Source organism: Catharus ustulatus, chromosome 6 (genome assembly GCF_009819885.2).
Source record: "Catharus ustulatus isolate bCatUst1 chromosome 6, bCatUst1.pri.v2, whole genome shotgun sequence".
Lineage (NCBI taxonomy): Eukaryota > Metazoa > Chordata > Aves > Passeriformes > Turdidae > Catharus > Catharus ustulatus.
The window spans coordinates 63409263-63435998 of NC_046226.1; the positions used below are offsets into that span (position 1 = coordinate 63409263).

At 41.7% G+C, this 26736-nt stretch overlaps 1 protein-coding gene across 2 annotated transcripts in view; it reads right to left on the minus strand.

The window, feature by feature from the left end:
- Positions 1–26147, minus strand: part of ANO3 (anoctamin 3) — a 157077-nt gene extending 130930 nt beyond the window's left edge. The window contains exon 1 of one of the 2 annotated variants that reach the window (XM_033062351.2): positions 26037–26147. In XM_033062351.2, the coding sequence (XP_032918242.1) occupies positions 26037–26082 (46 nt within the window). In that variant the 5' untranslated portion in view covers positions 26083–26147. Of the gene's footprint in view, positions 1–25586; positions 25733–26036 lie in introns of those variants that run through there. The other variant, XM_033062350.2, reaches the window with a different exon arrangement.
- Between the last annotated feature and the right edge of the window lie 589 nt (positions 26148–26736).

A 26736-nucleotide genomic window follows, 5' to 3' on the forward strand; every position in this document is an offset into this window, starting at 1 on the left:
TAGCATTTCCCTCCCCGAGTTGACCCACTCATGCTGCCAGGACAGAAGTGGGTTTCCCATCCCATTTTCCCATGTCTTCCCCATGGTCATGCAGAAAAAAACATAGGTCAGTTTGAGGGGTGTAGCCTCTTTCCCTAGCTGGGGGGCGTTGGGCTATAACCTTGGGGTATGAGACTCACACTGGTGCTGCATTCATCTTCCTCATCTCCTCCATCTCCTCCCTCATCCCCGCCTATACGTAATCCTTGCCCATGGCAGAAGCCTGGCCTGCACTGCGCCATTCATCATACTGTGAAAATCCCTAAGCTTGTCAGCAACAGAGCTCACTGTTTCTCGGTGTTCATCAGCATTAATCATCGCAATGAAGGTGGTATATTGAGATGGCCCTCGGTTTGCCAGATTCCACAGCATGTGCCCTGTGCACCTGACCTTGTCAGGGTCATTGTCATGCCATCCATCCCTCCCAAAGAGTACCTCCAATACTCCCAGCTGTTGAATTCCTTCCTCAAGGGTCTTCCAGTGAATTCTGTTGTGGTGCTTCCCCATTCTTTCTTTTCTTAGTTGACAAACCTCTCTCTTACATTCATTAAAAGCTGCTCCCAGAGGGGAAGGGGGCCTGGCTCCCTTACGAATATCTGGTCCACACCTGAGTCCTGGGACAAGGATCCCAAATTCCTTGCCTCTGTACCATCCAAGTGCACACCTGTACCCAAAAGGTCCCAGACCCAAAGTAACCAAGTTGTCAGAGCCTCACGGCCCCGTCGTGCAATATCTTTCCGCGGATTACAGACTTTCACATGACAAGGACTCAGTGATGATTTCAACCTCTGGCTCCCCTGCTGGTTGTCAGGGCCCTCCTCTCTGGTCCTCCTTGTCTAGGTGCCTTGTTTTCATTTTAGATTTTCTAGTTTCCACAGGGGTGACTGCTGCTGGCTGTGTGTGCCCTTGCAATTCAGTTGGAACCTGGGCAGATGTATCATCTATGGGTTCCACTACAGCATCACTGGATTATCCCCCTTTATGGCAGGGCTTCTCACCAGCTGGGGAAAGGTACTCCTTCATCATCTGGCTCATCTCCTTCACTAGAAAACCAAACCACTCTGGGTGGTTCCTTTCTGAAGTAGGGTGTGGGGCAGGGTCGGGCTCTGGGGCAGCATCCCTAGTCTCTGGAGTAGGTATCAGGGTTGTTACCCAGCTCAATCCTCTTTTATCTCTAAATGTTAAATAGAACAAGCCTGTCAGTAACACCAGCCACTGTATGATATCATTAGCATATTAGCATTTAGAACCCTTCAAAAACTGGTGGGGTAGACCCAAAAATCTGCATGAAGGGTTGGGAGAAAATTTCCACTGGTGTCATTTCCTCACAGTAGGTACCATTATTAAGGCAACCCCAAAAACATGCAATTAGTGTGTGATATCCCTGAATCCATGTACCTGGCTTCCAAAGGAAGCTAAAAATCCATTAATTCCTCACCTTATCAACCCATAAAACAAGCTGGATAACAGCCACAGTAGCCTTAGTTATAGGGCCCCATGATTAGATAAGGGCTTGCAAATGGGAGAGATATATGTGTGAATACATGCAGCCCAAACCAGGTTAAACATGTTGCTAGCACACAAAAAATCAACCTCAGGCAACTGAAGAACTGTTATTCCTTTTTTACCCTCTTTTCAATACCTTCAGACCCCACGTTGGGTACCAAGATCTGTCCTAGTTTAGAGGACACGTGCTGCCAGAAAAAAGGCAGGAGCATTTCCTAAAATGGAGAGGGAAAATCCCCTCCCTCCCAGTTTACTATAATTTAGAAATTAAGGGGCTCTCAGGCAATGGTATAGGTTTAGGAATAACAGTTCTTTAGTGACACATCTACAAGAAAACAAGAACAACACCAGCTATGAAAAAATCAGTGACAAAACAGAACAAAACTCAGTCTTAGTCCCTTTTCCAGTCATGGACATTCTTCTCTGCAAGGTCCCAGTGGAGATCGGGCCCCTTGCAGCCGCGGTAGCAGCAGCAGGAGCAGGGAGGTGGCGATGGCAGGGCCATGTCCCAGGTGGGAAGAGGGTGAAGTAAGGCTCTCCACTCACTGTTTGGCTGTTCTCAGAAGCAGGAGGCTGTAGTAGGGCCGGGCTGCAGGGCAGATCCGACCACAGAGAAAAAACCTCTCCCCCCAGCATTCGGGCCGGCAAGAGAGTGTCCCTCCAGAAGGACAAACCAACCCGCAACCATCCCTTTTGTCTTGAGAAATTAAAAGCTAAGGGAGATGCCCCAGGTAGCTTCCTTAGCAAGATAATGGGAAAAATTCTCCACTTCCACCGAGGGAAAGAGTAAAAACGCCCCAACCCCCAAGAGGAAGGCAAATGGAAAGGCAGCTGCAGAGCTGTGTTTTCACCAGTTACTGTGTAGTTTCATGGAGAAGTGATGCTTAATATTAGCTACAAAGCATGTTGTAATGAATTATGATCATGATAGAGTAAATACCTTGTTGTAAAGTTTCATGACACACATTCAATTAGAGGAGATATTATTTTAATGTGTCCAGTGCTGTAATAAAGAATGCCTGCTTTCTAATATTCAAATTGTGTTAGAAAGTTTATTCCTTGGATGATTTTGGTATCACCAGGACATCAGTAAACTAAAAGCAGTTTAAAGATGATGGTTGATTGGCACATTCTGCTTCAGCATTACAAGAAAGAGCAATGCCTTGGGCATTATGAAAGAGTATCAAATTTCTTGGTTAATACTATATGTTTCAACATCTAGAAAATTGTCACTGCCAGAGAGAAGTGAGCTGGGAAGAGCTCCTTTGTCTCACGAAAAGAAAAAAAACATAGGTTAGATTATAATGGAATGGAAAAATAGAATAATTTCAGTTTGAAGGGGCCTACAGCGATCATCTTGTGTGACCACTACCTGACCACTTCAGGGCTGGCCAAAAGTTAAAGAATGTCATGAAAGGCACTGTCCAAATGCCTCTTAAAAACTGATAGGCCTGAGGCATTGGTCACCTTTCTAGGAAGCCTCCTCAAGTGTTTGACCACATTCTCAATAAAGAAATTTGTCACCCTCCTCTTTTGACAGGAAAATTTTAAGATGGACATCTCTAATGATCTCATTATGGTATCAAATGAATCATTTAACATTACAGTTATAAAATTTCATAATCATTGATAATTCTTAATGTTTCTCTAAAACAAAACAAAAAAATAGAGGAAGGTATACAAGTCGTGCTATCTAGTATGCTTAAGGCAGGGTATAGATTCATTATTGGAGTAAAGCAAAGCTTCACCTTTCAGAAAATTAAACCCTTCTCTGTTTCTGAGGCATCTTTGTCCTATTTCAATACAAGTAAATTAATGGGGAAGCAAAAATTATGTATGCAGACTGGGTAATCATGGTACCAGGTTAAGCTAAGGCATGTTTTTTTTCTCTGGTATCCAGAGGTATACAAATGAAGTAGAGTGGGGAAATTTACATTCTAGAAGTAACCTATAAAGAGGATTCCAGTAAAATGAGTATCTGTGAATTTTTATGAAATTGTAGTACTGTATGGAATTAAAGTGTCAGACAAGAAAGTAGCTCATTCTCACAAACATATTATGACTATTATTATTATTATAATACTGCTCAAAGTTTCCTTCCGTTTTGATAAATCCTAAACTAATATTTTGAAGAACAGTCATAAAATTTGTGAGGAGCAGGAGGAAATCTGAGACAACAAATCATTTATTTGTATATTAATTTGTTCTAACAAAAATATGTTATACTATAAACTTGCGGAAAGGAAATCCTCTTGCATTTGAAATGTTATTAACAACATGCTAAACACAAACAGAATACAACCTCTCCAAATATAGCAAAGATTTAACTCTACTTCCAAACAGTGAAGAGGGAGACAAGGATAGACAATGATTTCAGTGCTTGAATTGTAAGAGAGAGATTTATTAACTTATACTCCAAAAGTGTGAAAAGAATGCAAGAGAAATGGTTATCCTAAAGAATAAGCAGAGCTATATACCTATAAATCAAAATCAAATAGCAACCAATTAAAAATGAATCAGCAATTGGTTCTACAGAACAATTATTTTTCATGCCTAAGACATTTGGGTAAATTTTCTTTGCCTAAAAGACAAGAGGGAAAAGAAAGAAATAAAGAAAAAAGAAAAGGAACAATATCCTATTACACAAGGGAGAGACAAAGGAATGACAGGAGTTTGAAGAACACCTTCTACGTATTCCCTGTTGAAAAAAGTGTTTTAGAGTTTGACCATCATAAACAAGGAACAAATTAACTTTTTACAAAGTGCTTGTTATGATGCAATTCAATAGAAACATTCCTTTGCTACTGTGAAACTTCTGTATTTTTTCTTGGCTTCAGCTGCAAGCTCTGCAGCTGTACCCACAATTCTGCTTTCATATTCCTTCAGGTAAAACAGCAAAAGAAACAAGAATACATTCTAGAAGGAAAAAAAATGATAGAATCTCTATTCTTTGTCCTATTTTTCTTTCTTTTATGTAAAAGCAATTAATTTGCCTTATCATATGAAATTTGGACAGTGGTTGTAAATCTGCCTTCCAGTAAGAGCTGTATTTCTACTTACACCATTTTAAAAAACCCCAAAATTTCTCAAACGAATCAATTCACCAAATGGATTTTCAACCTTGATAATGAATTAACATCATAATACTAAATCTGACCAACTGCTTAAATTCACCTTCAGATAAAATAAAAAATTAATCTTACTTGACATTTGCAAAAAGACAAGAGATTAAACATCTGCTGCTGCAATGATTCTAGCTGTCTCCATAATCTTTCTACACTGGATTTCAAAACTTGTTTCAAGATACTAAGGGAATTACATTTTCCTGATAGAAAACCTTTGCACATTATCATCAGAAACACTCTATCACAGGAACTGTTCATTTTAATTACTTTCTTGACAGACTAGTTACTGAAGCATAGCCAGTGATGACAATGAAAATAAATATTACCTATGTTACCAGAGAAAACACCAACCTTACAAGAACATCGTCTTAAAACAAATCAGAAGCACCATGCTTTCCTATAATATTAATACAAAATTTTAGTGAGGCAGTTGCAAAAGATCAACTTTCTATTCTACAGCTCTGACAATTTAGAACATTGCCATTTAGAACTAGGCTATGAATAATGTTACGTATGTTGTATATTGCAACTAGACTGAAATAAAATTACATATTTCCTTCAACTGATCTAAAGTCTGCTTTTTCTGATACACATGAATAATGGAAATCACCCATTTTTGTCTGAAAATTATTTTATTTAAATTGAAAAAATAATTTGCTTCTATTTTCAAGTTAAAGAACTTCTAACGTAAAAACATCAAAAAAAAAAGACTTCAGTGTGCTGCTACACTAAAATTTTAACTTCTTAAAAGCTCCTCTTTTTGCTAGAAAAAAAAATGGCTGGATGAAAAATCACTTACACTTAGCCATCTTTTAAGTTTTTTAAGTCAAACAAGATTGGAACAAGCAGTGCCAAGAAAGCTCACATTTAAAGTACTGGAATTTTCTTGGAGATCTGCAATCAGGACCAGAGGACAGAATGATCCCTGAATGAAGATAAGCAGATTTATTTCTGAATGCTCAATAAATAGAATTTCGAAGTAGATGTAAGATATTCTCTGCCTTCACTGAATCACTGTCATAACAACGGCTGTTACACATGTGATTTGGAAAGTCATTTCATACATTAAATGTTGGATTTATTTTTTTAAATCCATTAAATTTATTAAATTAAATCCTTTAAATGTTGGATTTAATAACTCTTAAGTGATCTGAATCCTGGGTGTGAGTCATAGAAACTAATAGAATGGTTTACTAGTGCTTACAGTTTTTAGTTAATTAATTTAAAAGATAAACTTTAAAAAAAAAACAGGAAACATGGCAAATAAAATATTTGGGGGAAAAGCAAAAAAGCCCATGAAACACATTTCTTGTGGAAAGCTTTAGTAGGCAATTTTGCCTTGCATCTAAAGACACCTGCATCATCTTGGTTTGCACACCACGGTAAACAATCATGGTTACAGACACATACTCACACCTCTTGAGGCTCATCAACTGCTTTTGTTCAGTGTAACTAGTCCTCTTTAGTACATTCAGTTGCCTTCAACTTTTTCCAAAGCTCTCTCTGTAAACTCTGCACATTTCCATATTTCACTCCAGGAAGGTGGCGCACTTGCCCTAAGAACTGAGTTTTCTGAAGCACTGAAATCACCACGACAAGTCTCATTCCTGAGTGACAAATTGTCACACTGATGGAAAAGTCTTCCATTAGTGCCTTTTTCAGCCCTGACAACAAAAAAAATAAAAAATAAATAAAAAAATAAAAAAAAAAAAGCCCTTTGAAAGGTTGCTTTAGGAAGGTTGAAGATTGTGAAGATTTATTCTCTTTTTGTTTTTCTACTAATAGGGCACATTACAGTAATTTCACGACCATAAGGCACACCGGACTATAAGGTGCACCCCCCGGGAGTCGGCAAAATTTGCAACTTTGTAGATAATATAAGGTGCACCGGACTATAAGGTGCACTCTTTTTTTTGCAGCAAGGATCTGCCCCCAGTTCCCCCTGCACGGTTGCTGGCCGAGGCCCCGCCTCAACCCGGCAGCCATGGGCCCCCCGGTCTGCCTGTACCCGGCAGGGCCAGACTATGCCTGCCACTGCTCGGGCATGCCTCCCTGGGGCCAGGCTATGCCCGCCGCTGCTCCATGCAGCCTCCCTGGGGCCAGGCTATGCCTGTTGCCGCACCGTGCAGCCTCCCCAGGGCCGGGGCATGCCCGCCGCCACTTCGTGAAGCCTCCCTGGGGCCGGGGCACACCCGCTGCTGCTTGGCCCTGCCTCCCCGGGGCCGGGCTATGCCCACCGCCGCTCCATGCCGCCTCCCCGGGACTGGGCTATGCCCACCGCTGCTCGGCCCCGCCTCCCCGGGGCCAAGCTATGCCCGCCGCTGCTCGGCCCCTGCCTCCCCGGGGCCGGGGCAGGCCTGCCACTGCTCAGCCCTGCCTCCACGGGACCGGGGCATGCCTGCTGGGGCCTGCCTGTACCCGGCAGGAGGGGCGCCGCAGGTCCCCGGGCCCTTCTGCACGCAGCAGCCCCGGCCCCATGGCCCCACCTCCACCCGGCAGCCGCGGCCCTGCCGGCTTCCCCCGCGGCTCGCACTTCTGGGTTGGCAAATTTCCAACTTTTGCCCATATATAAGACGCATCGGACTATAAGGCGCACTTACGGGTTCGGGCAAAAATTTTAGTCAAAAGGGTGCGCCTTATAGTCATGAAATTACTGTACTTGATTATAGCTGTTTTATTGATGGTAGCTTTTTAGGCCCAATTCATTCAGTATGTTGGGGTAAAAGAAAATTAAAATACCACAGCTCATCTACACTTGGCAATCTGTCCTTCTTTGAGGCATCTATGCCTAAAAAATCTTCCATTTACAGTCAGAATTCCAGATTAGCAGGCATTCAGTATTTGGAGCCTTGAAATCAAAATTTCATAGATGAACTGTTACCTATTCAAATACTTCACAAGTTTTTGCTTCTCAAGACAATCGTTAATCACTTCAGCAGCCAAACCATTCATCATTCACACCAACTGACAACGAAATGCATGCTTCTTTTGAACAGTTTCTTCCTCACTTCACTGGTGAAACCAAAAAACAATTTACAGTAAATTCACGAATACAAGCCGCACTGAGTATAAGCCGCATCTCTGGGTGTTGGCAAATATTTCGGTTTTTGTCCATAGATAAGCCGCACCCGAATATAAGCCGCTCTGTCGTTCGCAGCGAGGACCCGCGTGCAATTAGTAACAGAACCGCGGGAGGGTGGCGTTTACTGGCTGAGCTAAGGCTGTGCAGGCTCGGCCCACTAGGGGCCGCTGACGGGGCCAGGTGGCCCAGCCCGGTGCTGCCGCTCGGGGCCGGCTGCCGCTGCCACTGGGCTCGGTCACCCCGGGTCGGCGCTGCCCGGTGGTGGCAGGCAGGGACGGAGCTTCCCCCGCTCCTACGGCAGCGGCGGCGGGCGGGGACGGAGTTTTCCCGCGCCCGTGGCGCCGGCGGCGGGCGCAGACAAAGCACCCCGCCTCCTCCCCGGGCCGCAGCAATGGCTGCGCGGGGCTCCCGTCGGCTCCCCGAGACGTGGCAATGGCGACGCGCGCTTCCACCCGCCTCCCCGGGCCACAGCAATGGCTGCGCAGGGCTCCCGTCGGCTCCCCGAGACGCGGCAATGGCGGCGCGCACTTCCCCCATCCTCCCCGGGCCGCGGCAATGGCGGCGCGCACTTCCCCCCCCCTCCCCGGGCCGCGGCAATGGCCGCGCAGGGCTTCCGTCGGCTCCCGGAGCCGCGGCAACGGCGGCGCCCCCCCTCGTTGGCTCCCCGGGCCGCGGCAATGACAGCGCGGCCCCCCCCCCGTCCTCCCCGGGTTGCAGCAATGGCTGCACAGGGCTCCCGTCGGCTCCCGGAGCCGTGGCAACGGCGGCGCCCCCCCCGCGTCCTCCCCGGGCCACGGCAATCACGGCGCCCCCCGCCCTCTTCCCCTGGGCTGTGGCAGAGGAGGGAAGAAGAGAGCTCTCCCGCCTCTCTCCCCACCCCCCGGTGCTGCCTGCAGGGAGCCAGGGCAACACGGTAACACTGTAACAATTGCGAAATGCCAGCTTTTACTGGCAGGTGCTTGGCTTGGCACTCTGGCTGGCACGTCTGGGGTTGTAAATGTCAGAAAATTATTCACATATTAGCCGCCCCCGACTATTAGCCGCACTTCCGGGTTTCCGCCAAAATTTTTGTCAAATTGCTGCGGCTTGCATTCGTGAAATTACTGTAATTTATTGGCATTTAAATTCATGGCACTGGTATTTGCTATAATATTCGGCACTGCACTTCTCAACAGTGGTGTCAGCAGTGGAGCCCTTGCAGAAACAAAGGCTGATTCCTTCTTGAGCTGCTTTGACAAGTGTGAAGCAAGGAGGTCAAAGGAAGAGATTACTGCTCTCCTAGTTGTCTCTCCTGCAGCCACATCTCAAAGAGGATCCAGCTTTGGGTTGCTCCAGGCAAATAACATAGAGAATATAAATTTTCAGTTGCCCTGAAGTTGCTGAACAGAGTTTCAAGACTAACTATCAAAAAAAGATAAAAGTACGCACACAGAATGCCAGATATAGCTGGAATCAGTAGAAAAACAGATCAAGAGAACTACAGTGGGTTTTTTGGCGAGTTATGCAACAAGAAGCAATAGCACATGCCCAAAGAACAAGGTTCAAGTAAAGGCTGCCTCTAATATCAAAGTATTCCGTGAATATAATCATCAGAGACCTCTCTAGAGGAGCCTCCAGGGCCATATAAGGACTTCCAGCAGGAGGCAGATGCATGCAAATCAATAGGAAAGTGATCTTTATGTATTAGCTAGGAGGTACATTGTAATGAATATATATGATTATGATAGATAATACCGTGTTGGAAAGTCTTGTCACATACATTAGGTTAAAGGAGACAGCCTCCTAACATGTCCAGTGCTGACAAAGAATGCTTTATAATGCTTCAAATTGTGTTAGAAAGCTCATTTTCCGGACGATTTCAGTATCATCTCTGTACAGGACACCTCAACATACTGAAGGCACTCCAATGGAGGTTTACAACGATGGTTAAGAAGTTAAAGGGTATGGAACAGGAAAAGCAGCAGGTGAAGCAGCTACCAAAGCAGTCTAAGTAATTTCATGATTATAAGCCGCAACATTTTGACTAAAATTTTGCTCCCACCCCGGAAATGCGGCTTACACTCAGAAGCAGCTAATATGAGAAAAATTCTGAAATTTCCAACCCCGGAAGTGCAGCCGAGGTGCTGAGCTGAGTACCCGCCAGTAAAACCCGGGATTACACGATTGTTACAAATTGGTTACTCTGTTGCGCGGTGGGTGCAGGCGGGCTTAGTGCCGGCAGCGGGGGGCAGGGGCAAGGTGAGGGCTCTGCGCTGCCATCCCTGCAGCCAGGGGCAGAGGCGGGGAGCTCCATGCTGCCATCCCTGTGGCTCAGGGTAGAGGTGGGGGGCTCCGTGCTGCCATCCCTGCAGCCCGGGGGGAAGCGGGGGGCTCCCGTCCCCGCCTGCAGCCGTCGCCGCAGGAGCGGGCAGGCTCCGCCCCCGCCTACCACTGCGGGAACGTGGGGGCTCCTTCCCCTCCTGCCGCCGCCGCCGTGGGTGCCAGCAGGCTCCATCCCCACCTGCCGCTGCCGCCGTGGGTGCCGGTAGGCTCCATCCCCACCTGCCACTGCAGGGCAGCGCCAGGTCGGGGCGAGTAAGCCCGGTGGCAGCGGCGGCCGGCCCCAAGCGGTCCCGCTGAGCGGCCCTGCCGAGCTGGGCCACCCAGCCCCATCGGCAGCCCCGAGCGTGCTGAGCCTGCAGGCCAGAGCCGAGCCAGTAAACCCCAAGATCCCGTGATTCTGTTACTACTTGGCAACTTTGTTGCATGTGGGTCCTCGCTGCGAACGACAGAGCGGCTTATAATCAGGTGTGGCTTATTTATGGACAAAGAACAAAATGTTGCCAACACCTGGAGATGCGGCTTATAGTCAGTGCGGCTTGTAATCATGAAATTACTGTACTTATCTGCACATCCAGGCCACTCTGAAGATAACTCCACTACCTTAAAAAGGGAATTACAGAGAGAAGGGAGAGAAATATAGATGCCCAAGAAAAAGACAACTAAAAACCGTCAGAAGATCCAATGTAGAAATTTTCAACTAGTCATAAGGGAACAATTAATGTCAGAGAGAGTGCTGAAACACAACAACGGACAGGACTATGGAACAGATTTTCAAAACCTGACTGGATAAGGCCCTGAGCAATCTGACCTAGTTTCAAAGTTGGGTTGTTTGGAGTAGTTTTAGTCTAGATGTCTCCAGAGACATATTCTGACCTAGTTTCTTAAAAAGCTCTGGAAGCTTTCCTCAGAGTAAGAAAGAGTAACAAGTTAAGCTAATAGAGCAAGTACAGCAGAATGAAGACAGAAGATTTTTTTATTCATTCATGATGAAGTTTCAAAATATGGGAACAGAATGGACAATAAGAAGTCAAAAATTGTCAAATATTAATCTAAAAAATCCTGCAAACTAGCGGAGAAAAGAAAAAAGGAAATATAAGATGGAAAGTAATGGAGACAGCCATACCCACTTTTAAAGAGCCTCCTGAAAGAAACTTACTTGTGCTAGTCAGACATCCAGCATATTCATGGTGGCTTATATTGGAAGTTCCACCTCTCAAACTACAAAGCTTAACTTCCTATATCTGTAAGATTAATACTGCAAGCTGATAAGGCAGATGATCTCTTTATACTGATAGTGTTTATAAGGGACATTTTACTGTTCAAGTGTCAAATTTTTGAGTTTAATAGTATATATGCAAATTCATTTTGAAGATAAGGCTTAAAAATATAAAGGTTTTATAGAACTGAAGAAATGGGAACTCTGAGCTGTTTCTCTACAACCATAGGTTTACCTAAGTAATCTATTGAGAAGTGCTTGTTTTCCTGCACTTTTCTATTAAAAATGTGAATGCCCATGCCAAAAAACTTGACCATAGAAAAGAATGTGTGACCTCTGCAGTTACAGAAGCATTCAATACTCCAACTCCAGCTACTCTCAAAGAAACAACAGCTTCCAAATACAGCAAGATGGCAACTGGATGCAAAAACCACCTGCTTACCAAGAAAGAGAAATTGCACTTTATGTAGAATAATCAGTTTCCCACCATTACGAACTGAATTTATGCATGACTTCCAGCGTTAAAAAAGCACTATTTGTGCTTTGCACCATAGTGACTTTGTATCATACATCCATTTAGAACATACAATCATGAGACAGTGAAACAACTATGTTCCTTATGAAATTGTCACATACTCCCTAATGCCATCCTCAAGACCTCCCTTTTCATGAACTGGAATTGATGCAAATTCTAACCTCCAACACAATTTTATAAAAAACTTGACAAAGCAAATTTGCATTAAACTAGTAGAAAAATAAAAAGATAAGAGGATCATAAAACGAAAGTATTTTGTAGAATAACTTCACATATGGCCTTTATGAGTGTTATTTACTATTCTGAACAGTAGTATTTTTTCCTGCATTGGGAAAAATTGTTACCATAGATATAACTAGCAGGATTAGATCTGCCCTTTCCCAGTCTCTAAAGCCTCTCTTCCCCCAGACCTTTCCTCCCTTCAGTTCAGGCTCTTGGATAGGAACCATCAGTATTTCAGTCTCCATCTGCTTCTGTAATGCAGCATGATCGAGTATTTACTTATTAGACACCCAGATTATTGGACTAATACAAAAAAAAAGGAAAAAACAACACAGGGGGAAAACGGGAGATTATCAGTAACTTCAGATTCTTTTTCACTACTATAAATGAACGGCAAATTTTGGTCAGATTCTTACGTATTTTTTTATTGTGTATTTTCATTGAAAAATGAAAAATAAAAGCATATTTTACAAATCTGAAGAGAACTGGACCACCAGAGTTAAGTAATTTTAAAATTCAGACAATCTGCAGGCAAAACAAAACCCTAAAATTATACTGTTCTGTTACTTTGGCTCACTTCTTAGAATACAAAACATCATATGCAGTTACAATCTTATCAGCATTCCTGATACCAATTCTTAGGAAAAAAATTTCAAAAAATAAAGTCTTATTAGTAAGGTATAATTAACTACTTTTTTCAACACCTCTAGAAGCTCATGTGTCCAGCAACATCCAGAATTACTTGCAGAAAGTTTGTAATAGTAATACAAGTCTTGATCTGCTACCTGATTAGTTTTAGCAAGAATTTAAAAAAAAAATAAAAATTCACAGAAATGGTAACTCAGCATGCTGATTTGGCACGGTCTGATTTTCTGGTAGCAGGGGAGAGGGGGCACAGGGGTAGCTTCTGTGAGCAACTGTTGGAAGCTTCCACCATGTCCGACAGAGCCAGTCCCTGATGGCTCTGAAGATGGACATCCTGCCAGCCCAATTAGAGAAGCTGGTAATGCCTCTGCGATGACATATTTAAGAAGAAAATCAAAACATAGTGAGTGCAGTTTTTCCCTGGGGTGGGAGGAGCACCACAGCCAGCGTGGCCTGCGGTGATAAACTGCCACGGTCACCACCATTTCATGGTCCGTGGCAAGCTTTGCCTGCCTGGCCTCCCCTAGCTACCCATACCACAACAAAAGAGCAGGAGTGACAGCAGTGGCTCTTCCTTTTCATTGCCCTTCATGAAGATAGGCATTAAATAGCATCAGCACCACAGTAACCATGCCTGTGCCCCTGAGGTAGTGGCAGGGCCACACAGGCAAGAGTGAAAACAGGCGGGTGACTCCCCGATGTGGAACCTGGACCTCTCGGCGCTGTAGGATCCTGCAAGAACCTTTGAATTAGTAGAACCTGTTGGCAGTGGACCTACGAGCAGAAGTTTGTCTTCTAGTCAGAGAAGATGAGGAATTGAGGACATGTGAGGGAAAAACAAGATGGCAGCACCAAGGTCAGTGGCAAAGAAAGAGGAGGAGGAGGTGCTCCGAGCATTGGAGCCAAAATTACCCTGCAAGCCATAGTGAGGAGTGGTGAAGTAAACGGTCGTGCTGTAATGCAGGAAGTCCACAGGTGATTCAGAGATCCACTAACAATAATTATGTAAGCATTAACATGCAGAAAGAAATTATGACAGCTGAATTCAAATCAGCTGCTTTGTCCAGAACATTTCATAGATTTCATCAAGAATATCAGCCCACGAGAAAAGAGCTCACACTGGAGCGGATGGGTGTCAGAGAAAGCTGTAATCTATTGACAGCCCAGAATAGAGAGAGAGACAGAGATAGAGAGCACCCACGCTTCCAAACTAAAGTGGCCTAGCCTTAAAAGACTTCACCCCAGGGTTGACCACAAGTTCTCACCACAACAGTTTTGGGAAGACTGTTTGCCCATGGGAGGGATTCCACGGCATAGCAGAGAAAAGACTCCTCTCTCTGAGTGAACAGAAGATCTCGAGTGATGAACTGACCAAGAGCCCCCACACCATCTCCCCACACTGTTGATAGGAAAAAAAGACGGGCTAGAGGGAAAAAAGGTGTTTTAAAGGCTTATTTTACTTCTCATTATCCTCCTCTGACTCTGTTAATAATAAATTTACTTTACACCTTTAAATTTGAATCTATTTTTCCCTTAGAATGTTTTCTCCCAGTCCTTATCTCAACTCATGAGCCCTTCATTAATCTTTTTTCCCCTCTCCTCTGCTGAATTGTAGCAGAAGAAAGTAAGCGAATGACTTTCATGGATACCTGGCGTTTGGCCAATGTCAAACCATGAAATTCAGCAATTATTGAGCAGCATAAAATGTATTGTCATCCAATATTCATATTCCATTATTAAGAAGAAGTATATTTTAGTGACTTAGCAAAGTATAAAACGATATTTCAACTGAATCAGTGAGGAAAACCTTATTTCTACAGAAGATACGTCATGACCAAAAAAAAAAATGAAGACATGAAATGAAAAGTGAAAGGAATGAGAGGGAGGTGTCTTTACAAACAAACTGAGGACCTGCTGGTAGATAAAGCCAGATACCGACAGGTGAAAGAAGCAATGGGGGGGAAATATAAATTCCACAGGAATTACACTAATTGAAACAGACTTACCCGAGGCCATGCTAAATTCCTGGACTTAAAGAGAAAAAGAACAGAGACATAAAGAAAAAGAAGGGGGGCATTCACATTAGAACAGGGTCTGTATTAGGTGATTCAGGAAGTCTGTATCTCTAAAGTGAGGGAAGAGAGAGGGAAATGAGACCAGGAAATTAGGATAAAAAGGCTGCGTCCTCTAACAATTTGAGAGACCCTACAGGTAATGCCCATGGCCTCTCTCTTTATTCAAATAAAGTTACAGAACTCCTCTGTCTCCTTTTTGGACATAAACCTCTGACATCATGGATTATTTTTCCTGACAAAAGCAAAACAGCATAGGAAAGACACCACATAGTCAAAACCACACTAATACACAATTGTTAGTGGAAACTATTAAATAATCACCAAACAATCAGTAAAAAACTAATGACAATAGTAGCAACAAAATGGTGTTGCCCCTCTCCCCTCCAGTCCTTCACCTCCAGAAAACAGTGCATTTCAAAACGGGAGAGAAAAAAATAAGAGGAAATTTCCCTAATGAAGATACAAGAGGCTAAAGTAAACTAAAAGTCTAACTGAATCTATTTTTCATGAAAGTATACACTTTGAGGATATTCTTGAAGAAATCTACTAAATGTTCTGGACAAAGCTTCCGATTTGAATTTAGCTGTCATCATTTCTTTTTGCATGTTAATGTTCACATAATTATTGTAAGAGTGGTGGTTTGAGGCTATCATCTTTGCACTGATAACTGCTTCCTTTTTCTAAACTATGGACACATATACCAGATATATAAAATATAAATGGACATTTAGCAGCTTGACAAGTATGCTGGAAATGAACTAAAGATCTCATAACCACATAGAAATGGGCTATTTTAAGCCTCTAGTGTCACGCAAAGGATCACCAGATGAGTGCAGTACAAGAAACAGCTTCATATATACAACACATCCACATATTCGAATTTACAAAAATTTGACCTTCTTTTTAGCCACTTATTCCCTCCCTGCCTCTTCAGATGCCCATGAAAGGGCTCCAAGAAGCACCAAATAACACATACCTGTCACACGCTGCTCCTAATAGCATAGTCTTCTACACAAAATACTGGAAAGTTGAAAAGGAAATTGGAAAGCCTCAGACAGAGTTTAGCACTGGTATAAATGCTTTTCAAAAATAAAGGGGTAGTTCTTTTGAAAGCCCTTCTCTCTTTACTGTTTTCCCTTGTTAAAGGTAAAAAATGCTGAATAACCAGTTTTATCCATGACTTGATGCCTTGCTTTGCCTTCTTTCCATTACAAGCTGCAAGAAATTTGGGTTCCTTCTGCTTAGGCAGAAAAGACAGACAGAAAATACATATGATGGCCATAGGTATGAAATTAATAATGTCTAATAGATTATATATGAACTATACATGAACTACTTAGTAGGCCCCTAAGATAACATTCCAGAACCAATGTGTCAAAATTGAACAAAAATCTGCAAGTGCCAACCAAGATGGAAAACAGTCCAGTCAGACTGATGAACAGATCCTTGTCACCATTACATGAAAAATTATTTTTCTCTCTAAAGAAAACCCTTCAATTAAAGTACAAGCATTTATGAATGCATATTTCAATTTTTTTTATGCCTCAGCTTGAATACAAGTCAATCTCAGGTTTATTTTGAGATTTCCTACAATATAAAGTAATAAAAAGTTGTAGACACTCCTTTCTGATGCCACAAAAGAAGAGAAAGTTTTGATTATTCCCTACCAACACATTATATTTAATTCAAAGTAAAATCCTAAAAGGTGTTTGTTTCACACCTCAGATATGGACAAACCTCTGATAGACCAGGAGATAAAGATCAGGGTAAAAACTTGGAAGTACTATTCTCACCTTGATAGCCTGTTCTCCTCATTATTTTGGAGCATGACTAAAGTAATCTTGCTAATTCCTCTTCATCCACTATTTACCTTTGCTAATGAGATACAGGAGACATCCTTTCTTATTCATAGCTAATAAAAGCATAATTCATAAGAGTAAATCCAACCAGAATCTCCAACGCATTCATTGTGATCTTACTGTTATCAGTGAGGTATATGGGGCTTCTGTGCAGACTACACTGACTAAACATTTATGGCAAAGTTTTATTTAAGCTAAAGTATGCTTAATATAATTACCAGTTCAATCACCATGAAATACCTTTGAGTCCAATCACACTTCAGGAAGGACAGCAGAAATGAGAACTACTTTTTTATATCAGGCTGGTTTTCCATGCTATTTTTCTGTTTTATTTAGATTCTGGATTTCTGAAACAGGAACTTCAAAGTCCTGAATACCCTGACAGTGTGAATTATTAACAGGAACATGTTTAAACTTTTATCGTTAATTAATTAATTAATTCATTCATTCATTCATTCATTCATTCATTCATTCATTCATTCATTTCTCTAGACTATTTAAGTTGCTGAAAGTCCTTCTCCTTTTTTTACGGAACTCTGTGTATCAAGGCATTTCACAATAGTGAGAGCCATGCTTGTTGAATGAACACCATCTGCTTATAATAGAAACATGTTACTTGGAAAATCCTTGCTTTTTTTTCAAAGCCAGTCAGCAATTGGTTTTGCCAGGCATGAAGGAAGCTGTTAACAGCTTCTCTGAAAACATCACTTCCTTGGCTGGGCTCATTCCCTCCTCACCAAAATTCAATTAATACAAAACCAGCACAATAGGTCAACTGAAAGAACCAGCCTCTGAAGAACATTCAGACCTATAGATTTGGGATTCAGATGGTACTGAATTTCTTTCACCTAAGTGTTTGGCTCTATGCATGCATATGCACACCCACAGTACCACCTTCTTCAAAATTTTAACTGTCACTCCAAGTTACTTTGTCCCCTTTCTTTTAGCAAGTGACTTTGGAATCAATACTTAGTGATGAAGCTGGTGCTGCTGACATGGTTGTCATGGTAAAGAGGGTTCTGTTGTGATACCGGAAATCCCCAGTGTACAGTCCCACTTCAGCATGACCAACTAAGGAGTGCTGCTTACACAGAGAATCCACCCAATATGCAGACTGCTTTCACTACCTGCTATTGTTTTATCCATCTACTTATCTACTATTCATCAATACACACCTGTCTATATCTGGATATTTTTTAACTTTTTGTGTGTGTGTTTTAAAAATTCCTACCTATAATCTCTCAACTCAATCAAAAGTGCTGGAAACAGAAGTGCCTACTTTCTCCCAACATTTTCACTGTTTCATAAGTTTTAAAACAACCACACCAAAATGGAAGCTAAAGGACTGTGTTAGAGGTTAGGTATTTTTCTTTTTTTTTTTTTTTCATTCTTGTAGGGAAATTTCTCCCATTTGTTGCCTAAGAGATGGGAACAGCTGATACATAAGAGGCAAAGGACGTGTTTGGGAGGAGAAGGGGGAATGGTGCAGCTGGCTGCACTCCTAGCTGGGGGGCTTTCTCTGGACAAGTGCAGAGAGACTGGAAGATTTTGGATGGAGAGTGAGTGGTCTGGGCTCTGGTCCTTGCTCTCTCTCACTCTTGGGACCAGAAGGGAACATTCAAGTTGTTGCTTCCACAGGGAGAACTTGCCTTTACTGCTCCTCCCACCATGGGTGAGCCTTTGCTCAGAAGAGTGGCTGTCAAACTGGGACCTTTCTTTAACACTCGATCTCACTGGCAAGGACCCTCACCATGCACTCAGGTGTCTCAGGGAAAAATCCTCTACCCTTCTGAGGGAACATCTCCCAGCCGAGCTGCTGCTGCCCATCCCCACTGTTTTCTGCCACTGTTCTGGGTTTGCCGCCACACTTTAACCCAACACCCTGAGCCTACCAGGACATCTCCAGAATCTTGCTATGGCTGTGGAGTTTCTGCTACACTGCCGTTTACCACCGCAAGTGTGCCTGCCTCTGCTGTTCTAGCTGCTGCTCCGAGGTTCTGACTACAGCCTGTTTCACTACCTGGAGAGGCAGCCTGTGGGCCTGTTGAGGAATTCCCTTTTATTTCTCTCCCACCAGCTGCGCTCGCCACTCCCCACAGAAGGGGTCATGATGCAGAAAGGTGGCCGAGCTCGCGCCACAGCGCCCCCTGCTGGCATGGGGGAATCATCGCACCTGCCCCACCCAGCTGGGAGCCAGCAGCGCCCCTGCCAGCTGTGCCTGGAACTGCACCGAAGGGGAAAGAGCCTGTGGCTGAGGGAGGGCTGGTACTGGTTTTGTGGCTCTGTTTGTTTGCCTTGTTACACATAAATATACAGTAAAGGACTGTTATTCCTTTTCCTATAGCTTTTCTTGAAAATCCTGTAATTTCAAAGTTACAATGGTTTGGAGGGAAGGGTTTCCATTCCAAGAGAGGTTTCCACCTTCCTTGGCAGACACCTGTTCTTTAAACCAGACAACAAAATGGCCCATAGCTAAAAACAGACTTCCCAAAAAAAAAAAAAAAAAAAAAAAAAACAAAAAAAAAAACCCAAAACTAATGCTTCAGGAAAATTAATTCATGAAAAGCACAAACTCCATTTAGTATAAAGAACCAGAAAGATAAGAGAATACAGAGACTATACATACAGAGACTATACATATTAGACCTTCTGGATTATAAAGACATACTAATGAAACTACTAAGCAAACAGTAACGAGTAAGGAAATTTTTGAGCAAGATTAATTATACTGAATCAGACAGAGAATAGAATATGATATTTCAAACATATTCTAACTTCAGAGCTTGCCATCATCTCAGGAGATATCTGGAGCATATGTGACTAGCTACAACGCTTGTGTAACTGTGATATACTTTAAAATTTTTCAACACAGGTTTGAGTGAGCTCTGAGTTCCTTAGTGAGAGCATCCTTCTTGTTCTAGGGTGCCACACAGGAATCCAGTAAGAACAACAGACAAGAAGCAACAAAGCATATGTGGCTTTGTCCTATGTTGTTGCTAAGGAAATCAATCAAAACAGTGAAATCAATGAACAGTGACAATTTGTTGTTCAAAAGGGATTTCTGCAGATAGTCTTCAAACTACACTTCCTTTTCCTAAGTTGCAGATGGAATCTAACTCAGCATGCTTTCACTGCATCTTTTTTCCCCACTCAGAAGATCCTACCTTTAAGCAGATCAAACAGTTACATAATAGATGTCACTATTTGCCTGATGTTAGACATATCCAAAAGGAAAACTTAAGGTATCAGTTTCTCCAAAACCTCACTTAAATACTTTAACATACTGTGAATCAAACTGTGACCTCACCAGTCAGACAAATGAACAGCTCCTCCCTTAAGTAACTGCACTGGCTAAAAGCCCTTACAAGAGAGATGATAACTCAAATTGAGGACAACTCAGACTCTCTTTCTGAGAAAAAAGTATGAATTTGCTTTAATTGTAGCTCACAGTTGTTAAAGTATATTGCTGTACACTGCAGTTTGGTTTTGAGTACACCTGTCTCTGATAAATAATCTACTGTAACACAGACTGTAGAATATATAGAACTGACCTAACTACAGAACAAGTTTGATAAAATATTTTAATCTGGGTAACCACATATATAATGCTTTCTGCAAATGTCATTGCATGTTTGACTCAAGACAATACATACACTCTCTTCAGCTTAGACCGGCCAAAGCAGAAAACAAGTAATCTTCATGTTGATCAATAAACTTGTGAATTTAGCATATCCACTTTCTGCTATCACACTATGTTTAAAATACAGATAGTTTTTTTATTTTTATTGTTATGATTATTATTATTATTTTCCCAGTTACTACTTAGCCATCTGCATTAACTGTAATGCAAGGTTCTTGGTACTGTTAGCTAAGGCAGTGTTTCAATTTTTCATAGTTGTTGGAACTTTAAAATACCTCTAATCATAAAATATGTCGACTAGTGCTGATTTTGCTGCAAAACTTTTCAACAAAAACCGATATCTTCAAAATACTACTACAACAGAATATAAACTGACAGGGCTGTTTCATTTCTCATACTCATTTAGCAGACCTCAAAAATGACAAAAAGCAGAATAAATAAACCAAAATATGAAAGCAGATCAGGAACTCGCAATTTAGTGGTGATAGTCAATGAAATACAACTGACAAGGGTTCTAAAGAAAATGAGTGGTGGCAAGGGTTATTTTCACAGGTCCTTATTCAAGAAATTTTGAAAAACTGTGGAAGGTTTGTCCACAGATACTAGTTTGTCCACAGATGCTATACTTAAAACAGAATGCAGGAAGTTAATGCCCAAACATCTAATCACAGCATCATCATGTGTAGCCAGATAGAGTTATGCAACATCCCAAAATTTTCTGATATCCTTAGCTTTCTCATTTAAAATATTCATTCAGTTAAAAAAAAAAAAAAAAACTTTTTTGTACAGCACTCATGCACCTGCATAATATAAGGTTTAATATGTCATATTTAGTGATTATTTTCAAAAAGTTCTTTATTTTTTTGAAGTTACAACCCACAACAGTATAACCTGGAATAAAAAGACCTATTATGGGCCCTTCAAAAGTGTCTGATTGAAAAAGATGGAGTGCATCCTGGGTTGAACAGTTGTATCAAGCAAGTAAGTAAGAGCAAATATAGCCTTATTAAACATTGGACCTTGCCTTTCAGTGCTCTGAAAAAAACATTTTAAGTAACACTGTGGAAATATAGTATTGTTTTAAGTAACTGTATTAACAGCTGCACTGCTCTCAGCTTTCAGAGTAAAGATGAGTATGGCTTTGAAATTTTCTGTATCTGTTAGTGCTCTTTGGAATGAAAACCAAAGAGCTGAGGCCAAAAGAATTGCATTACTCACACTGACATGAAAACTTGGCCTTTCTACTCTGGAGAACAGCGGCAAAGGGTAACATTCTCTCATAATTTTTTGTGTGACAGAATTCCATTTTCAGCAGTCTTTTTGAATTATTAAGTTTACTAGGTTCACTCATGCCACAGAAGCACCAAACATCCTTGGGGGAAGTCTCCATGAGATTCTTAATCACAAGTCCGAGTTCCTGAATACTGAAAACTCTGGAGCAATATAAAATGTGATGTTTACAAATACTTATTTAAATTCACAAGAAGTGCAAATCAATTTCACAAGTTGTTTTATAAAGAATGCAGGCCATTATGATCTTAAAATCAGAGTAAAGCAACAGTAACAGAAAGCTCTACTCTACAACAAAAGCGGTTCTCAAAGTAATTTAACAAAAAAGTCAATGAAGCAACAAGTTACCCTGTGAAGGCAGAGCTGTTAGAGATTCTCAAGCCAATCCTCAATCCCTCTAAATCACACTACAATTATAAATATATAAAATAAAAGTAAATATTTGGCAGATGAGAATTGGAATACATATAGAAATACATCTTTTATGTAGATCCTTGATTTCTTCAGAAGTCTCAATTCAAACTTTTCCAAGATAAATCCCCTAAGAGGCTAAATCAGTACTCTCAAAGACTTAATGTGTAGTGAAGTCGATGAACTACTTCCTGTGTCATTGAACAAAGAACATTGAACTCCTTGACAGAAACATGAGAAGCACTCCAAGTTAGCCACTGGATTTCAATCTGCAGTCCACATTCTCAAATCTCATACACCAAGATGAAAGCAACTCAGTTTTAAAGCACAAACATTTTCTTTTTCCCAGCACTGAACTCCTTCATTAAAAAGCTTTGATAGAGGTATTTAAAAAACAACACTAGTCAATAAAAGCACCCAGAAAAGTATGTAGGAAATTGTAGTTTGTATATCAGGATAAAAGTCCTAGACATTTAAAATTTTAAGCATAGTAATTACCTTGACCAGCACCTTAAACTCAGGTTTATTCAAACCCACCTACCAAGAGCCTATTGCAAATTAGGGTGCCTTTCCTTCCAAAGAATATAAGTTTTCAGTAGAGTCCCCTAATAAAACAAGCAATTGCTTAGCACCTGCCCCCACACCTATTATGGAAAACACAAAATCTTCCATAAGACCACAGTATATTTTTATGTCCTACATGTAAAAGACTATGATTCCTAACTAGCTATCTTTCCCTGGAATTATTAAACTACAAATTACTGTAGAGATTATCTTTGCTCTTACCAACATTATCTTATTTTTCCTTTAAGAATAACTATTAATTACTTATTAGTTTTAAACAAACCTTTATATTAAAGAAGTATATGCAGTAATATACAGTATATATTGTCTGCATATTAATCTCTAAGGAAGAAGATTATTCTTTTGTAAAGGATGGCTGGGAAGAAGCTAGTAAATAATAAATATTTCTTTCCCTTTCCTTGGACAATTCCTCAGAGGCCATAGGTTGTATGACCTTTTGAAAAAGTAAAAAGTATAAAGGTATATATTTACTAATATGTTTTTTGTCTAAGAATATTACTGAGGAAATTAATTTCAGAAAAACCCATTTCTGCCAAAGCAGAGGTTAAAAATAGCCACAAAATACTATACAGATGGCTAAACAGATCTAACACACTGCTGTGCAGAGCACAGATTACCTCTAGGACACTGTCCTTCTCGAAAGACATTATCTTTGGACAAAAGTAGAAGAACAAGTATTGTGAAGAAGAATGAGATTCATTTTTTCAACCCTCTCTGTGTCTTTTTATAACACTATATTGAGCTCTACTGAGGTTTTGAAACTGAGGGTTTCACTCTGCATACACAATTTGAACAAAGAGCAAGACAAAATGATGGCAGCAGCCTCCTACTCTGAACACCTCCTCACTCTGTCAAGAAGGGAAAGATAAATTAAAGAAAAGCAACACCTACATTCCAAACAGTAACAAATCCTCAGGATATTTTTTTTTTTCTTTCTTTATTTTCTCCTTCCTGTTGAAGGCTCCTAGACACCCAAGAGTCTGGAGAAGCTAGTCTTCTTATTCTTCCAAACCTTGTAAAAACAGCTTTGGTACTGAAACCACAACTTTTCAGCTAGAACAACGTGCTCAGAGTAGGTAAGACAAAAGAAATGCTCTCTACCCCATTCTATTTCCCATTTTAAAAGTTACTCCTCTTTACCGAATTTAAATATTATGTTACCTGACAATAGGTAGATTCTGTTTCTGAAGAAAACTGAAATTATTTAAAATTTATTTTATTTTATTTTCTATTTGTTTGCAGGAACTATGAGACTTGCTGACGTATATTTTTCCTATATGACCAAGAATTCACATAAAAATAACGCCCTTTCAATGCCCCCCCCCAAAAAAAAATGAATCTTGGTCTTAATGCAAGTGAAGCATACAAGGCACAGCTGTTATATGGGCATTTGGCCATTTCATGAAGATTACCACTGATTCTGTAAGGAAGGGGAATTTGGGGCAGTATTTTGTAAACAGCTGGAAAACAAACAATACATTTAGTCAAAAGTTCAGAAACAGTAAGTTAGAAACTACAGTAAACAAAATATTAAATTTAAATAAAGACTGATAAAAAGTACTACATTAAAAGAAAAAAAGACACAATATTTTTTGCTTCTGAGATCAGCGTCTATGAACTTCAGAGTACCAGAAGCTCAGCTTCTTCTCAGTAACTCATGATAAGATGATGAGTCCTTGATTACAATTCATGTTTGCTTAGTTTTGCTGTAGCATTTTGATCAAGATTTCATGCTGTCCACCTCCATTCTTAAAAGCTTTAGGCTGAGAAAAACTGACTGAACTCAGGTACATTTCGTAAAAAGCACATTGCATTTGAGAAGTTTGAGTCATGTTAGTCAATACTGTACAGGTTACATAGCTCCATAAAAGCATTCTCTCTTTTCCAAAGCCTGACTGGCAAGGTAGCTTAATCAGGATTTCTTCAGGAATAAGGAGATGAGAACAATAATTTTCTCAAAAAGTAACTGGCAAAATTCACTTGGTTTTTATAAAGTTTTATGACTTGTGGAAACAGAGTTTCATAAATCACAAGTCAAAGAACCTGAACATAGTTCAACATAGTTTTGGGGTGGGTTTTTTAAAGATTATTACAGAACAGCGGCATTTTTTCTCAAGGGTCTTGATGATTCTGGAGGTTTCTAATCATTGCTCTAATGTAAGCCATAATGTAAGTCTTATGAAAAAGTAAGGACTAACACTGTGGCTTCAAGGTTTCAACTACTTTTATAAACATAGACTTGACAGTTGAATAAATATACTATTTAATACTATTTAATTACCTTTGAACCTGACTAAATTAGACTTTTTACAGTCTGGGACAGCACCAGTCATTACTGCACACAAGACTGGCATTAAATGCAAAACCTCTATAACAAAGAATTAAATTAATTATGGGATTATCAGAATGGAAAAAGTGCTTTGAATTATTTATTTTCAACTAACCAGTCAAAGGGAAGAATTTGAAGGAGGCAAAATCCAGTAAGTTACCTCATGATTTATGTATAAAGAATACCATTTCCTATCATAATTCATGTCATACTGCACTATAAGAATTTTAAAAAAAAAAAGTTTGTCAAAGACTGAAAGAGAACAAAGTGACAGAAATCTTGGTTCGTCTGATCCATCAAAGCGGAATTAGAGAGAAAAAATACAGGAAAATATTGGTTCCATGAGCAAGAAAAAATAAAGTTCATTGAAAGAATTATCCTTTTTCTAACACGAACACAATACAGGTTTTATAGTGATTGTAATCACAACTGGAAATTCACCTTTATATTTGCTCACTAGCAAACAGTTTCTGTTCGGCAATTAAAATCCCAGACGAAAAAACAACGCAACACACAGATTGAAACTGCACTTGTAACATCAGAGCCCTGCTCATAATTACAGCTAATATTCTTCTTCTACATTTGTACTTGGATAACAGCATGATATGAAGACTAAAACCCAAAACAAAGCTAGTAACAACTGCAGTGAACTGCAAAGGGTGAACGACCAATCTGCATCACGCATACAGGCATCTTTAGATTCACCTGTACAACAGCTGAGAACCGAAGCAGACTTTCCGGCAGAAAAACTTAGGCGAGGCGGGGCCGACGTGGGGCGAAGCCGGACCCGGGCCATTCGGCCCCCGGCAGCTGGCAGCTGGGGCGGGGGAAGGTGCGCGGTACGGCTCGGCTCGGCTCGGCCCGGCCCGGCCCACTGCACGGCACCGGGCTTCCTCTGCTCCGCTACACCGCATTATTTGACACCCAGCAAAGCATCCTTTAGCATCAGCGCGCCTCCAGAGCAGGATACGGGCTACAGCCCGCATGCGAACGCCCACGGGCAGGAGTGTAGGCACCCATACAAAACGCACCTGGCCCCCACGGGGCGATACCGCACGGACACCGCGGCGTGTCCCCTCCGTGTGCACCCGCAGAGCGGGCGGAGGGGCGGGGCCTCTCAATGCCCGCCATAGGGATAGCGGCATTCGTACTGACCTTTCTGCTGTCGAAAGCACTGGATGGAGCCCGAATGGTGAACCATCCTGGCGGAGAGCAGCCTCCGAGCTGCCAGCCCGCCGGCTGCGGCGGCTGGGGGCGGGCACCCAGCGGCGTGGCCCGGCCCGGCCCGGCCCGGCCTGGATTGCCGCGCAGTGGAAGCCGAGGGAATGGCGGGCGGGGTGGGGAGAGGCGGTAACGCCGTGCCCGAGGCGGCGAAGGGCGGGCGCGGAGCCGGTGTCTGTCCCTCCGCCCGCAGTCCGGGGAAGGGGATCGGCGGGACAGTCTGCGTGGACCCCACTGAGGAGGAGCGCTGGCCCCAGGCCTTTTACCGTCTTGTCTGTGTTACTCCCATTGCCTTCCTGTCTCCCTTTTAGAAGATGTCAGTGCTTCTATTGAGGTGAGGGGCAGCGAAATAAAAGTCTGATGTGGCCCATTTGTATGCTATTTGTGTTATAATTTCTCCTTTCTCTAGAGTGTATGCCAAGTGACTCATTCCAGAAAACACAAGATTCAAACTTAAAATGTTTTCATTTCTTTCTTTGTTGCTCCCTGCTCACATTATTCTCTCTGCATTCCGAATAAGTTTTATCATAGCATCAATTCAATTCCTGTAGAATGTTTTGAGCTTAATTATTTTTTTCCTACCATAATAATCAGGGGGGTTTGGTCCTCCTAAATTCATTCAGTCAAATATTCT